At 48.0% G+C, this 15,818-nt stretch overlaps 1 protein-coding gene across 3 annotated transcripts in view; it reads left to right on the plus strand.

The window, feature by feature from the left end:
* LOC146808464 (transient receptor potential cation channel subfamily M member 2-like) overlaps positions 1 to 15,818 on the plus strand; it is a 1,747,278-nt gene that overhangs the window by 1,036,179 nt on the left and 695,281 nt on the right. For all 3 annotated transcript variants that reach the window (XM_085623572.1, XM_085623571.1, XM_085623573.1), the window contains one exon: positions 450 to 579. In XM_085623572.1, the coding sequence (XP_085479698.1) occupies positions 450 to 579 (130 nt within the window). The remainder of the gene's footprint in view (positions 1 to 449; positions 580 to 15,818) is intronic.

Genomic DNA, 15,818 nt, shown 5'->3' on the forward strand with positions numbered 1-15,818 from the left:
AACCGTACTCCTGCATCAATTAAGTAAGAAAAAGGTTGTCAACCCAGGAATTCAGAGGAGCCATTTACAATCTGTGATGGACTGGTGCCTCCAGGATGACTGAGCGCCACGGTTGATAGCCTTCACCTCATACCAATATGTCAAACAAAAATATGTGCCTCCAGCATGATTTTGGACCGTGGTTTGGAGCATTTATACGACACCACTGTGTCCCATGAAGGTTCGTGCCTCCAGCTTGACTCTTCATCATGGTTAATAGAGTTCATCCCATATCAGTGTGTCAGATTATGTTATGCACCTTCAGTTTATTTTCACACTTTCTGTTCTTTTGTCGATTTTTTTGATTAGTGGGCTTCGAAATTGAAGGTACAGTTGATTTCATAGAGAAGCAACAGCCAACAAATGTCTTACACTTGTAAACCGTGTTGTGTTTGTTTGCTCTGTTACAGTGCAAGGACTGTGTTGTGGGGGCTTTAGCATGCAGCATGATCTTCAGAGCTCTCTCCAATGAGGAAATGGACACCAACAATGCAGAAGAAATGGAGGCCTTGGCGAATCAGTTTGATGAGCGAGCATCAGGTCCTGAGTGTTTTCTTGTTTTCCTCTTGAGCATGATTTGGGAAATGGAAATTCACATCATAAAATGCATAACCTACTCAGTTGTCCTGCCCATGCTTGTGCATACTGTAATGCCATGGACCATAAATGGCATCCTGCACAGGACTCATTCACTTTTTACGAATACTTTTTACATATCCCCATTTATGTTTCTATACAAGTCTGTGATACCTATGCCATTATACTGCTCCCATGTTGGCTCGTTGCATCTTTCATATGCCTTTGGTTTATCTGTTTTGTTTTCCTTTTTCCTCCTTAGTCTTGATTGGAATGTTTTGCTCTCTTTTTCTCTGCTTCTAAGATTTGATTCCTTGCTCTCCTTCTCGGACTGCGGTCCAAGTGTCATGACTAAAGGCCTCATTTAAATTTCAGCAGACGGGTTACTCTGTCGCACACGTGAAGGATATCCAGTCTGCCGTATGTCCAACGCATTAAATCCATTGACACTTCTAATATGGCCGACTGTCTAGCCTCCATGTTTATGATGGAATAACTCACAAGCTGAACTTTAAATCTGAAAGAAACACGTTAGTTAGATTCCCCACCTTAGAATATCCCCAGGCGTCAGACTGGATCCGGAAGATTTTTCGTCAGCAATACCCCTTGCGCGTCGCTAGGCGTCGTCTGCGGCTCCGCGTCCGTCGTCTGCGTCGTGCGCCGGAATGACGTCGTCGGAGTACTTAGACGCCGCCCTCGCGTGCTGACGTCAGTTCTTCTTTTTTCCGTGCCAGTAAGCGCAGATCCGGGAGAGCTACCCCTTTAGTCAATTTTTGACTAACTTTTTCGATCCCTTTTGATCTTGTCAATCGACTCCGGTGCCGGTAGGATGCCTGGTTTTAAAGCCTGTGCTGACTGTAGCCGCCTGATGTCGGTTACGGACCATCACCGCCGGTGCCTTTACTGCTTGGGCCTCGATCACGACGCGGAGTCGTGTTCCGACTGCAAGGCCCTGACCTCGAAGGCTAGACGGGAGCGGTCCCGTAAGGCTAGACGGGAGCGGTCCCGTAAGCTTCTCGAGATTCGCCTCTCGATCCCGGTCCAGGAGGAGGTCCAAAGATCGGTCGCGGAGCCGCAGCCGACGTCACCATCGGTCGTCGGGATCCAAGTCTTCGGGTAAGTCGAAGCATTCCAAGAAGTCCAAGAGGCGACACCGCTCTTCGGACTCCCCTCGCCGGTCGCGCGACTCGGCCGAGGGTCAGGGTGGTTCCACCCCCGCGGCTCCGGCGGAGCCGCAGGCGCCGCGCACGTCCCCATACCCTCCGGTCCCTGGGACTGACGCGACGCCGGCGGAAGTCAGTGCCTTCCTCTCGGCCATGAGGAATCTGGCTCCGCCGTCGGCGCCTGCTGGTGTGCCTTCGGGCCCCGCGGACCCGACTGGGCTGCCTTGCCTGCCGGTGGCTCCCGCCTCGACGCCGCAAGCGCCCGTGGGACCCGTTCTCGAGTCCCTGCCGACGCCGGTCGACCTCGTCACGCCTCCTCCGCCGGCGTCGACACCGGTACCACCCCCGATGCCGACGTCGACTCCGCTCGACGTCGAGCCCCAGTTCAGTCCCACTCCGGGCCCGGCGCCGGTGCGGCGTCGATGGACGCCGCGATCGGCGCCGCTAGAGACACATTATGTCTACCGCCCGGCTCCGTTACTTTCTCCTCTATACCAGGAGTCGGATGATGGGGACAACTGGGAGGGATCCGAGGATCCTATGGCCGTTCAGGCTCAACTGTCCCAGGACTGGGCAGATGAACTGGGGGAGGCCAGTGGCCTGGATACCTCTCCAGACACTGGATTTGTCTCTCCTCCGACTGTGGCTTCGGAGGAGGGCGCTGCTTTTTCTGTGGTGCTGCGCAAGGCGGCCGCAGCCCTTGGGCTCGAGCTGCCTGCCGTGGCTGTGAGGACTAACGTCCTTACTGAGGTGCTTCAGTCTGCCGCAAGCTCCACTGAGCCTCTGCTGCAATTCAATGAGGCCCTCATTGATGTTATGCAGGGCACCTGGTCCAAGCCCTCCACAGTTCCTCCTGTGGACAGGAACGTCGCCAGGCGCCACCGCCCTGCTCCGGGCGACCCCAGTTTTCTGTCCCAACACCCTACCCCTGAGAGCCTGGTTATCCAGGCCTCCACCTCCCAATCCTCTTTCCCGACAGTCCCGCCGGACCGGGATTCCAAGAGACTAGAACAGTTTGGCAAGAAGCTGTTCTCCTCCCTTAGTTTGGGCCTGCGGTCTTTGAACACCGCTTGTCTCTTGGACCGTTATTACCACTCTCTGTGGGATGCGGTGGAGGACGCGCTGCCCCTGTGTCCGGAGGAGGTCCGGACACGACTTACCCAGGCTCTGGCCGATGGGAGGGATGCCGCGCGACATGCTATACGATGTGGGCTTGACACCACGGACTCGCTGGGTAGGGCCATTTCTACCACAGTGGCGCTTAGACGTCACGCCTGGCTGCGGTCCACGTCATTTTCGGGCGATGTCCAGAGCACTCTCATGGACATGCCCTTTGATGGCACTCGCCTTTTTGGCGAGAAAGCGGACAGTGCGCTGAATCGCTTTAAGGACTCCCGGGCTACGGCCAAGTCCTTGGGCCTCTCGGCCCCGTGGTCGCAAACTTTCGCCTTTCGCCCCTTTCGTGGCCAAGGAAGGGGTGCCTCCTCACGTGCGCCTAGCCACCAGCCGCAGAACCAACCTGCGCGCGGTCGCGGATGTGGTTTCCGCCGAGGCGGTTCTGGTGGACGACGAGGTCAGCCCACATCCACCCCGGCAGCATCCGCCTCAAAGCCTTCCTAGTCCGAGCTTTCAGGCCCATTCCACGCCAGTGGGCGGCAGGGTTCGCCATCACCTGCTCCACTGGCGGTCCATCACATCGGACAGGTGGGTGCTGCAAATCGTCCGAAGGGGCTACTCCCTCCCCTTCGAGACGACCCCTCCAGCCATGCCACCGCAGCACCACCGTATCTCGGGGGATCATTTGAATCTTCTCCACAAGGAAGTTTCGGCCCTCTTGGCCAAGGGGGGCGTCGAGCACGTTCCGAGCCCAGAAGTAGGTCGTGGTTGTTGTTCCCACTACTTTCTGGTTCCCAAGAAGGGCAAAGGGGGCCTACGCCCTATCTTGGACCTCCGGAACGTCAATACCTTCCTCCGGAAGGAAAGGTTCAAGATGTTAACTTTGGCTCAGGTTCTAGCTGCCCTAGACCCCGGAGACTGGATGTTAGCGTTGGACTTGCAGGACGCGTATTTCCACATCCCCGTCCTGCCGGCCCACCGGCGTTACCTGCGGTTCACGGTGGGCCCAGAGCACTTTCAGTTTACTGTGCTCCCCTTCGGCCTCACCAGTGCCCCTCGGGTGTTCACGAAAGTGATGGCGGTGGTCGCAGCTCATCTGCGCAGATCAGGGGTTCCAGTCTTCCCCTATCTCGACGACTGGTTGTTGAAGGCGGGCTCGCCCCAGGCAGTCGTCTCCCACCTCCAGACTACGGCGGATCTCCTGCATTTGCTGGGATTTTCCATCAACGTGCCGAAGTCACACCTGAGCCCCTCTCAGAAGCTCCTCTTCATCGAAGCGGTTCTCGATTCGGCGCAGTTCCGGGTCCATCCACCGGAACAGCGGGTCCGGGATATACAGGCCCTGATTCCCATCTTTCGGCCTCTATCCTGGGTTTCGGTCAGGCTAGTGTTGCAGCTTCTGGGGCTGATGGCCTCCTGCATCCTACTAGTGCATCACGCCAGGCGGCGCATGCGGGCTCTGCAGTGGGACCTGAAGTTTCAGTGGGCCCAGCATCACGGCAACCTGTCCGACCATGTCTTGATCTCGGAGCGCACTGCACGGCAGTTGCAGTGGTGGCTCACGGACCGCGATTGGGTCATGGGCAGAAGCCTCTCCCTTCCCCAACCGGAGCATGTCGTAGTGACGGATGCGTCCCTCCTGGGATGGGGTGGCCATATGGGAGAGGCGGAGATCAGAGGCCTCTGGTCTCCGGCGGAGTCTCGTTTCCACATCAACCTGTTGGAGTTGAGAGCGATCCGACTTGCACTGAAAGCCTTCCTTCCCTCTGTCAGGGGAAGTGTCGTGCAGGTGTTCACGGACAACACCACCGCCATGTGGTATTGCAACAAACTGGGCGGGGTGGGGTCGTGGACCCTTTGTCAGGAGGCTCTGCGCCTCTGGACGTGGCTGGAACACCAGGGCGTCACCCTAGTGGTTCAACATCTGGCGGGCTCTCTGAACGCCAGAGCGGACGAACTCAGCCGCCGGTGCATGATGGATCACGAATGGCGTCTGAACTCCGAAGTGGCGCAAGGTCTCTTTCAGCAGTGGGGAGAGCCTTGGTTAGATCTATTCGCCACCGAAGAGAACGCGCAATGTCAGCAGTTCTGCGCGTTGGAATTTCCAAGGCGGCACTCGCTCGGCGACGCTTTTCGTCACGAGTGGAGTTGCGGTCTGTTTTACGCCTTTCCGCCTATACCACTTCTGCCCAGAGTGCTGAAGAAGATCAGGCACGGCCGGGCCCAAGTCATCTTGGTGGCTCCGGATTGGGCACGAAGGTACTGGTATCCCGAGCTACTCAGTATGTTGACCGATCCTCCGATACGTCTGCCCCTTCGGGAGGATCTTCTGTCGCAGCAGCAGGGGATGGTCCTCCACCCGAACCTGTCCAGCCTCCACCTCCATGCGTGGAGATTGAGCGGCGGCAGTTGATGCCCTTTGACTTGCCTCCTGAAATCTGTGATATCATTCTGGCAGCCAGGCGTCCCTCCACAAAGACGGTATACGCCTGCCGGTGGAACAAATTTGTGGCATGGTGCACAGCAAAGGCTGTGGATCCCCTTTCCGCCCCTCTTTCTGAGGTTCTCCTCTTTCTTCTTTCTTTGGCCCGGCAGGGCTCTGCCCTGGGCACTCTGAAAGGTTATCTTGCTGCCATCTCTGCCTTCTTGCGGCTTCCTGATCAGCCTTCTCTTTTCAAGTCCCCTGTAGTTACACGCTTTCTAAAAGGCATTACTCACACATTCCCTCCTGTCCCTTTTGTAATGCCTCAGTGGGACTTGAATCTTGTCTTGACATTCCTGATGTGCGCTCCCTTTGAGCCTCTTCACAATTGTCCTCTTCGTCTTCTGACTCTTAAGACTGCTTTTCTGGTAGCCATCACCTCGGCTAGACGGGTGAGTGAGCTCCAGGCTTTATCTTCAAAGCCTCCTTTTCTCTCTGTTCATCCGGACAAGGTTGTCCTTCGGCCTCGTCCCTCCTTTCTTCCGAAAGTGGTGACTCCATTTCATCTTGGGCAGTCTGTCACCTTGCCCACCTTCTTTCCGCCTCCGCATCCTTCCAAAGAGGAAGAGAGGCTCCACCGTCTGGACCCAAAACGTGCGCTCTCCTTTTATTCGGACCGCACAAAGCAGTTCCGGGTGGACGACCAACTTTTCGTTGGATACGTGGGTGCTAAGAAGGAGAAAGCTGTGCACAAACGGACCATCTCTCGGTGGGTCGTTTTGTGCATCAAAATGTGTTACTCCTTGGCAAAAAAGGACCCTCCTGTTGGGCTGCGCGCCCATTCTACTCCGGCCACGGCGGCTACTACTGCTTTGGGACGGGGTGTCCCTTTGCAGGACATCTGTCAGGCGGCGACGTGGGCTTCGCTACACACGTTTGCCAGGCATTATTGCCTTGACAGCCAAGTCCGGAGGGATGGCTTCTTTGGCCGTTCTGTCCTCCAGGACTTTCTGGTGTGATCTTGGTTCGCAGACCCACCACCGGGGATGGTATTGCTTGGGTATCTATTCTAAGGTGAGGAATCTAACTAACGTGTTTCTTTCAGATGAACAAGTTACTTACCTTCGGTAACGATGTATCTGTAAGAAACATTAGTTAGTTAGATTCCTCACCGACCCACCCATCCTCCCCGTTCTGCGAACTGACATCTAGGGTTAAGGTTATCCTTTTCAGGCCCCTAGATTTTATTTTTGGCACCAGTGTCGGTCTTTGCATGGCTCTGCGTTCCTGGCGCGGAAAGCTATGTACAAGAACTGACGTCAGCGCGCGAGGGCGGTGTCGAAGTACTCCGTCATTCCGGCGCACGACGACGGACGCGGAGCCGCAGACGACGCCTAGCGACGCGCAAGGGGTATTGCTGACGAAAAATCTTCCGGATCCAGTCTGACGCCTGGGGATATTCTAAGGTGAGGAATCTAACTAACTAATGTTTCTTACAGATACATCGTTACCGAAGGTAAGTAACTTGTTCATTAAGCCCTAATTCTTCTCTCTCCTTTGCCTGTGATTCCATTGTCATCTTTGAGCACTCTTTTTCCTCCCTGACTATAATCTGGGAATCAGCTATGAATCCTCTCTTCTCATCTGGCTCTTTGTCAGGGTGTCATCTTGGATCCCTTTAGCTCCTCCTCCGTCTCAAATTCTGGATTAATCTTTGATACCGTTCACCTCCTCTGCCTGTAATCTGCCTTCTTTGAATCCTAATTGTGTTCTTTAACTGTTAACTAGGTAACATCTTTGATTCTTTCCTCTCCTTGTCTGTCTGTGATTCAGTTGTCATTATTGTCCCTTCTTTCTTTTATCAGAGTGGAATATCTCCCTCTCTTTCACTGTATTTAACCTGTATCATCTTTGATCCCTTCCTCATCTTCCTTGACTGTGACTTAGCTGCCATGTTTAATTCTTCTTTCTCCTTCTATACTTAACCTTACATTGTCATGTTTTATCCCTCTCTCTTCTTCTCTGTCTCTACTCATGGTGTTATCTCCAATCCCTCTCACTTTCCCTTGTGATGTGGGGGTCATTTTTGATTCCTCTCTTTTCTCTAATTTAGGTGTTATCTTTGACCCCTCTCTCCTTCTCGTCTCTTGCTCTAAGAAGCTGTTGACGATGCTCTCCAATGCTTGTTATCTGATGTTACATTTGATCCGTTTCTCTTCTCTTCACTACATGTGATCTAAGTGTTACATTTGATTGCCTCTAATATTCATAAAAAGTTCACTATTTCCATGCTTCTCCAGTATTGAATCATTCATAGATTCACATGCTTACATAAGTAGTATAACGTCTTTCAAATATGTCATTATTGCATTTCCCCATAGTGTGGAGTAGCAATCCACATCGTTTTGTACATGACCCAGGTTCATCCAGTCCGAGCTGGGCGTGCACCCTTCCCTCCTGTGCAGTGGCTTCACACCTCAGATTTCTTACCACACGTTGTGGAAAGGGCTTCTCCCTCAGCACTGCACATTTTTTTGGAGAAAAACTGTTGGTGGAGGAAACATAATTACCTCCAATATTTATGGAGGAATGTGCAGGTTAAACACTTTTATAGGGAACGAAATAGCATGCACATACTAATTCTGGAGGAAATACTTCAGCCTCCAAAAATGGAATTTACTCCACGTTAACACACACATATCAAAATCTTATCTCCAAAAATCTGGAGATCCTTCCATGGTTACCACTGGTGTTGGTTTTTACCCCAAATGAGTTGTTATGCAGCTAATTTTGATCCCACTTACCTACAGTTTTCTAGTGTTATTTTTTGATGTATTTTCCTCCAGGAAGACGCTGGAGTTTGAAACGTCCTTTTACTTCACTGACGAGCATTGTGGTCCTTGCATCTCAGGAAACTAGTTATATCTTTGTCAGTTGTGTATGTATCTACGCTTGTGAAATGTCTGTTTTTGCATAATTATGAGAAAGGTGCCGATTTTGTTCGAAGAGAAGTTGGAATTATCTCAATTTTTCTCTCGACAGTTTAGCATCAGAAGTGTCATGTTATTTAAGAATCTATCTTAAAGGTTCCAATTAAGTCCTCGGTAGGGAGTTGGTATTCTGATGATATTTTGGAAGGGCTTGCCTAGCAACCATCAGAAATTGTCAGAACTGTGCCATAGTCTGATTTGTGGAATTAAAAGCAACGCAAGTCACGGATCTTCACATTTTTGTATGCTGACAGATAATCTGGCCTGTGAACTTTGCTGCCAATAAATAATTCTTAATTGTTCAGCAGATTAGACCTTTAATTAAAAGAGGTTACATTTGAATTCTTTAGTTTATTGGCCCACAGGGCATTTATGTATTGGCCACAAACAATTCTTTTGATAAAACTATGGTATTTGGAAGAAGTGACATTTTTTCAGTTGCTCATCGTCATGTAGCTTCAGAAAAGAATTCCTTACATAGACAGCCTGGCCTGTAGTAAATGAGACTTTTAATGCCTGCATAATGTGCACATGATGGCAATGATTTCTATGAAAACAGTAGCGCATTCGGGCCTTAAGCAAGTTTAGAACGTCAGACCCATGTTTCATATATGCAAATAGATGAATATCCTGGGATATTTTATAGTCAGATTGATGTTTGAGTCAGTTTACATTTGCACATGCTTTACATTTCATGCACAAGTATACTTCCTGCCATTTTGATAAATGTGTATTCTATGATAAAATACACAAATGACAACAATATACTTCCCTGAGATGAAATGACCTCAGACCTCGTCAGTGAAGTAAAATGTAGTTGCTAACTCTACCTGGAGGAAAATACCTCCAGAAATAACACCAGACAACTGTAGGTACATGGGATCAAAATTAGCTGCATAAAAACTCATTTGGGGTAAAAACCACCAGCAGTGGTAACCATGGAAGGCTCTCCAGATTTTTGGAGTAATGGGCAGTTTAAAGACACTTTTCTAAGGAATAATATAGCATGCAAATACTGATTCTGGAGGAAATACTTCAGCCTCCAAAAAATGGTTTCACTTCACATTGACACACACATCAAACTCAGCACCTCAAAGTCATATAAAAGTATGCATAGTTACATGAAAAGCAAGACCAACATTTGGTGCTTTATTATAGCCAAAGCCAATGGAATTATGTGGCAGGAGAGGGCCAAATTATGTGTCAGGGTTAGGTAAATTATGCAGCCAGAATAGGCACATTATATAATGGCATTGGTTCATTATTTGGCATTTTTAAACTTGGTAACACTCTGTGGGCATTGGTTACAGCTCATTAATACCAGTTTAACACCCAAATATAGCAATAGGCAACAGAAAAGTGACCAGTCCAGCTTTGCAAAGGACTTTCCATTGCCTTGCAACACGTGTTGTCACATTTTTGGTAACTTTTGATCTGTTTGAGCTAGAACCAATTCTTTTTGTTCAAATGTGCAGAATATGCGGCAGATGTTTGATTATGTGGCAATGCGGCAAATCTACAATTATGCAAAAATGTCCATGGCTGTACAATCGCATAATTCCTGTGGCCCTGATTATAGCCCAAATTGTGTTTGCATTCATGTTGAGGACAGGACACATTGTTCGCTTAACATAGTGCAAAATACATAAGACCTGCAAACAGCAGCCACTAGAGGTCTGGTCATTCACATTGCGCTCTGCTACATAATTGCTGTGTATGATGCTAAATTAGGTAACAGGGGATAATACATTTATTTCAGAAATGTTGCTTAACAAGCGTAAAAATTACCAAAGTATGCGAGGTTACGCTCACGTAATAGACATTTCATTAGGGCCAAAATTTATTTTTTAAAAAGAAGGAAAAAAGCTTTTCTGGCTGTTCATTTTCTGTACATTCCAGGGTAGTATCAGTTCCATCTTGTCCTTCCAAACTAGCAGGATCCATAATCTCCAACACTTTTAGTTCAACATAAGCTCCCAAGGGGCACCCGCCACCTGTCCCTTTAGCATGCTGCTTTGCCTGAAAAATGTTTATCTTCCTGAACCAGCTTTGCCAGCAGCAGCTAAATTAAGAATGATGTATTGGCAGCAAAGTTGACAGGCCAGATTATCTGCCAGCATACATAAATGTTAACCAACTCCACAAATCCGACTGACACGTTTCTGACAATTTCTAATGGTTGCTAGGCAAGCCCTTCTGAAATACCTTCAGAGCGCCAGCTCCCTACCGAGGACTTAATTGAAACGTTTAAAATAGGTTTATATATAACAGTACACTTTGGATGCTAAACTGGGAAAGAGAAATGGAGATAATTAACTGCACTTCTCTTTGAACAAAATCAGCACTAAAAATAGCGATCATAGGCTTAGTAGGGCATGAGTTATGGGGACGCTGTTCAAGAGATCACAGGTAAAGGAGTGGCTGTTTATTGGAGCATGCCTAAAAATACACCATTGGAAAAGCATGCACAAAGGACAGCCCGCTCAAGAGATCACAGGTAAAGGAGTGGCTGTTCATTGGAGCATGCCTAAAACCACACCATTGGAAAAGCATGCACAAAGGACACACCGCTCAAGAGATCACAGGTAAAGGAGTGGCTGTTTATTGGAGCATGCCTAAAAATACACCATTGGAAAAGCAGGCACAAAGGACAGCCCGCTCAAGAGATCACAGGTAAAGGAGTGGCTGTTCATTGGAGCATGCCTAAAACCACACCATTGGAAAAGCATGCACAAAGGACACACCGCTCAAGAGATCACAGGTAAAGGAGTGGCTGTTCATTGGAGAATGCCTAAAACCACACCATTGGAAAAGCATGCACAAAGGACAGCCAGCTCAATAGATCACAGGTAAAGGAGTGGCTGTTCATTGGAGCATGCCTAAAACTACACCATTGTAAAAGCATGCACAAAGGACACACCACTGATTAGATTTAATCATTAAAATAAAAGCAGCATTTCAGACTCTTATTGTTTTTTAAGCGTTTTATGTGCCCTGGAGTAACGTTTGCCTATATGAGAATTCATTGGCAGTAAAAATAAAATAATGCACACAGGGTTGCCAGCTTTATTTTTTATTAGTCTGCAAAGGCCCGTTCATGAAAGAAAATAGTATGTATTAATTTGTGTCATAACTTTTCTCCCTATGTTTACTTTCATTTAATTTTAGTTAGGGGATCTTAATGCAAAACCAAAATACACTTGAAAGCTCTTTCTCTTTATTTCTGTTGCTTGAATGTACAAAGGGCTCACTAAAAATACCAGCTTCAGGTGATTCTTCATTATTTGTGTAACGGCTTGGACATTGAAATACCGGTAGTGCCTGTAAAAATCGTTCAGGTGGCAAAGCTAATTATGAGATTTAATTCAAATGCAGAATGTATTCCTGTGACATGCAGAAGAAAATCAATCTCAGAACATCAGATTGTATAACTGCTTTCGGAGGCAGTGATATTAAGTACATCAGACTCCCTCAATCTCTGATGACAAGAACGGAAAGTCACTTACCATGTGCATCATATATGTGGCCTAGGTTGTTACTAGTAACCAAAGCTTTGAAGTTGCACAGGAGAGATATTGTACAGTGCATAATATGAACTGATGCCTTTCGAGGTGCTGTCATGTGTGATAATGAAGAAAGAGGAGGCATTGTGTTGCAGCATTATAAGCGCTTACTAATGCAATATGTGGCACTGACCCCTTATCTATGCCATGTAAAGTGTGAGGTTGTAAGTGTTTTTTTTTTATTTGTGATGGTATGTGAGAAATGATTCCATGTCTTGCCTAATAAACATCAAGGTGCGGTCATCATGTAATGGGATGCAGCATGTAGCGGTGTGGTGGTGGAGTTTGTCTGCTGACAGGTTTGAAAAACTCCAAATGTCCCATTGGTATTTCTGGTGCTTGTAGTAGTGTGCTGGCACCCTTAGCTGGGTATTACTGAGGTCAGGATCACGCAGTTTGTTGAAGAGGGGAGCCAAGATTGATTCCATGTTTTCTGCTTTCATGTTGTACAGTTCACCCACTGGGTATCTCCTTCTCCCAAGAGATGGCTTGGCCACCTTCAGTGCTTAATAGGGTGATTTATGGCTTGTGGCATACTGATGAAAAAGATAAGACAAACGAAGCTTTGGGCAGTTTAGAGCAGCTGTGATCAATGACCTTGCACTTGGCAACAGGGCTATCCAGAGAATAACTTCATCCTCATACTGAGGCATTTTCAGTGTCATGATATCTTATGGATAATATTATTCCTTGCCTCAGTCAGCTGTGTGCAATATGGAATATGCAGATGTCACGCGTCACCCTATGAAGAAATGTTTGGTTAAAAACTCAGAGCCTGATTCACAAAGGGAAACAGACGAAAGTCTAACTTTACGACTTTCGGTATTCACAAAAGGCATTTATGAGTTGTAAAGTTGGACCTTAGTCTCAGTTAATGACTCGTAAATGTTCTTTGTGAACATAAAGTTAATCTTTGATCTCAGTTTACCTTTGTGAATTGGCCCCCCTATTAGGCTTTAGGTCCAGTCCATCTTCTTGTAATTGTTGATTTCATGTTATGTAGAAAAAAAGAATGTACTGATTGTAATGATTTTTCAGAATTGTTACTTGTCTTGCGTACATGTGAACTTCTTGACTCAAAAGTGCAGATGAAGGCAGGCATTTAAGAGGGTGATCCCGAGGGACTAGAGAATGAATATTCTTTAGGAGGGTGATATTGGTTTGAATTGTAGGTGATCACAGTTGCCATAAATCAGATGTCACAGCGGTATGGCATTAAATCTGCAGCTGTCATGAAATATCACTATCTGGAGTAGTTTGAAAGCTTGTTCTAATTCAAACAAGGCCTTTATTTGCTACAAATGTGGGAGTACCCAATCCAAATTAATTGCAAAACTTTTGCCTTTGTGAATGAAATCAATCAATCAGCATTTGTATATCGCAGCACTGTGACCCCTGGGAGTATCTGGGCACTGAGGGTCTCAGTTGAAAAGCCAGGTCTTGAGGTTCTTAATGAAGTCCACAAAGGAGGGTGCTTTTCTGAGGTGGAGGAACCGGTCATTCCAGATGTTAGCTGCGATGCAGGAGAAGGATTGCCCTCCTCTGTGGCTGTGACAGATGTGAGAGGTATATGTGAGGGCGAGTGAGGAGAAGCGTAGGTGTCTTGCGGGTAGATGGAAATTCAATTGATGGTTGATGAAGGACAGTCTTTGATCATGTAGAGCTTTGTAGATGTGTGTGAGGATCTTGAACTGGCATCTCACCCAGATGGGGAACCCCTGGAGGGTGATGTGGGTCAGTTTGGGGAAGCACACAATGAGTATGATTGCAGTGTTCTGTTTGTCTGAAGTCTGTTGTGGAGCTGAGTGGACATTCTGGCATAGACGGGCATTGCTATAGTTGAGGTAGCTGGTGATGAGGGCCTGTGTAACGGTCTTTCTGGTGTTAATTGGGATCTGCCTGAAGATTCTACAGAGCATGCGAAAGGAGGCGACTGTGTTGTTTCATGGTCAGTTGGCTGTCGAAGATGCCAAGGTTGCGTGCATGGTCTTTCGGTGTGGGTGTTGGTCCGAGTTTCACTGGCCACCTGCTGTGGTCTCGTACAGAAATGTTTTTCCCAAAGATCAGTACTTCTGTTTTGTTGGAATTGAGTTTGAGGCAGTTGTCATCTATTTGGCTACTTTGGTGTTGGCGTTGCAGGGGTTGGTTTTGGTGTTGGTGGGGGATCTTGGTGAGTGAGAAATAGATGAGTGGCATCTGTGTAGGAGATTATGTTAACCCCTTGTGTGCTCATGACGAGACCAGGCTGTTATGAGTCACAGTTGCTCATGACGGCCTGGTCTAGTCATAACGGCGCCGCTCCGCCCACGCGTGGTTAATGCCCCGACTGTGCGGGAGAATTAATGAGTGGGCGGGGTCGTGACGAGACCAGGCCATCATGAGCACAGCTCCATCGTGACTCATGACGTCCTGGTCTCGTCGCGAGCACCGCGGCGCTGCGCTCACCCCCCGCCCCCCCGGCGCCATGGGGGAATTAGCCCCGCAGGGAAGGGGTTAAGTACATGGTTCCTGACATCTGCAAGGGGAGTCATTTAGATGATTAACATGGTGGGGTTGAGGCATGATCCTTGGGGTACGCCACATATGCTGACCTTAGGTGCGGAGGTGAAGGGAGGCAGTCGGATGCTCTGTGTGTATCCTGTAGGGAAAGAGGTGATCCACTTGAGTGCATTTTGCTGTTTGCTGATGTTGTAGAGTCTGTCAATGAGGGTGTGCTGGAAGATGGTGATGAATGCAGCAGAGAGGTCAAGGAGGATCAGGGCCACAGTTTCTCTGTGGTCAAGAAGAGTTCTGGTGTCATCTGTGACAGCAATCAGTGCAGTCTAAGTTCTGTTGTCGGCACAGAATCCTGACTGTGAGGCTTCGAGTAGGAGGTTTTGTTCTAAGTATTGGTTGAGCTGTTGGTTGATGGATTTGTCAAGTACTTTGCTGGGTAGGGGAACAGGGAGATCGGTCTGTAATCTTTTAGATCACAGGGGTCAGCAGAGGGTTTCTTTAGGAGGGGTGAGGTCTCTGCATGTTTCCATCTGTCAGAGATGGTTGATGAGGAGTTAAGGATACTGGTGAGTGCCATACTGATTGGGTTGGTTCCGAGGTTGAAGAGGTGGTGGGATAGGGGTTGGTGGGCACCAAAAGTGGATGGACCACGTGATGGCTGTGGCGGATTGAGTGGTGAGCGGAGAGCATAGTTCGAGGGCGGATGTGTTCAGATGCCCTTTGTTATGTTTATACTGGGTTATTTCCCATTTAAAAGGACAGGATAAGGTGAGGACAAAAATGCCCTGCAACTACTCTTTGTGCATTACAAGAACACACATGGGGTATTTATATTACCTGTAGTGGACTTCCATCATATGTGCGTAGATTCTAACTGATGTCACTGCGGCGCGTTCATGGTCAACCGAGGGCAAGGCTTTCCTTTTGATGAATTGTACCTGCCAGAGGTCAATGATATAACGAATAACCATCTCATATTTATTTTTACCTCTGGCGTATTTGTCATAACTCATGTATTTTACTGGGCAATGTCTATCCTATTTGTACTATCGTGCCTGTGAGCTTTACAAGGTTGGCTCAGACGGACACTCGCCTTATTAGAATCTTATGCCGTCCCAAAAAGAAAAGTTTTACATATAGTGTTTTAAAGGAAAAACCTGGTTGATTGATCAATTACGACATTAGCAAATGTGTTTTACAAAGTGGGGTTTCACTACTGCGTACCCCACTGAGGCTACCAAAACCGCTGATTGATATGCAGAAGAACTGAAGCATAAGCAGTTTCACCAAGAAATGTATCAAATGTGTGCTCCGCCAGCTTAAAGACTATCACTAAAGGAAGTTTACTCAGTTTGCTACGTTATACGAGCATGTGGTGTACGTGCAAGCAATTACCTTAGTTCTTCTTGGTGGAAAGTGTTTCATTCCCGCTCGGCAGGCTCATGTCGGCTAC

The sequence above is a fragment of the Triturus cristatus genome, chromosome 8 (assembly GCF_964204655.1).
Source record: "Triturus cristatus chromosome 8, aTriCri1.1, whole genome shotgun sequence".
In the NCBI taxonomy this organism is placed as follows: Eukaryota; Metazoa; Chordata; class Amphibia; order Caudata; family Salamandridae; genus Triturus; species Triturus cristatus.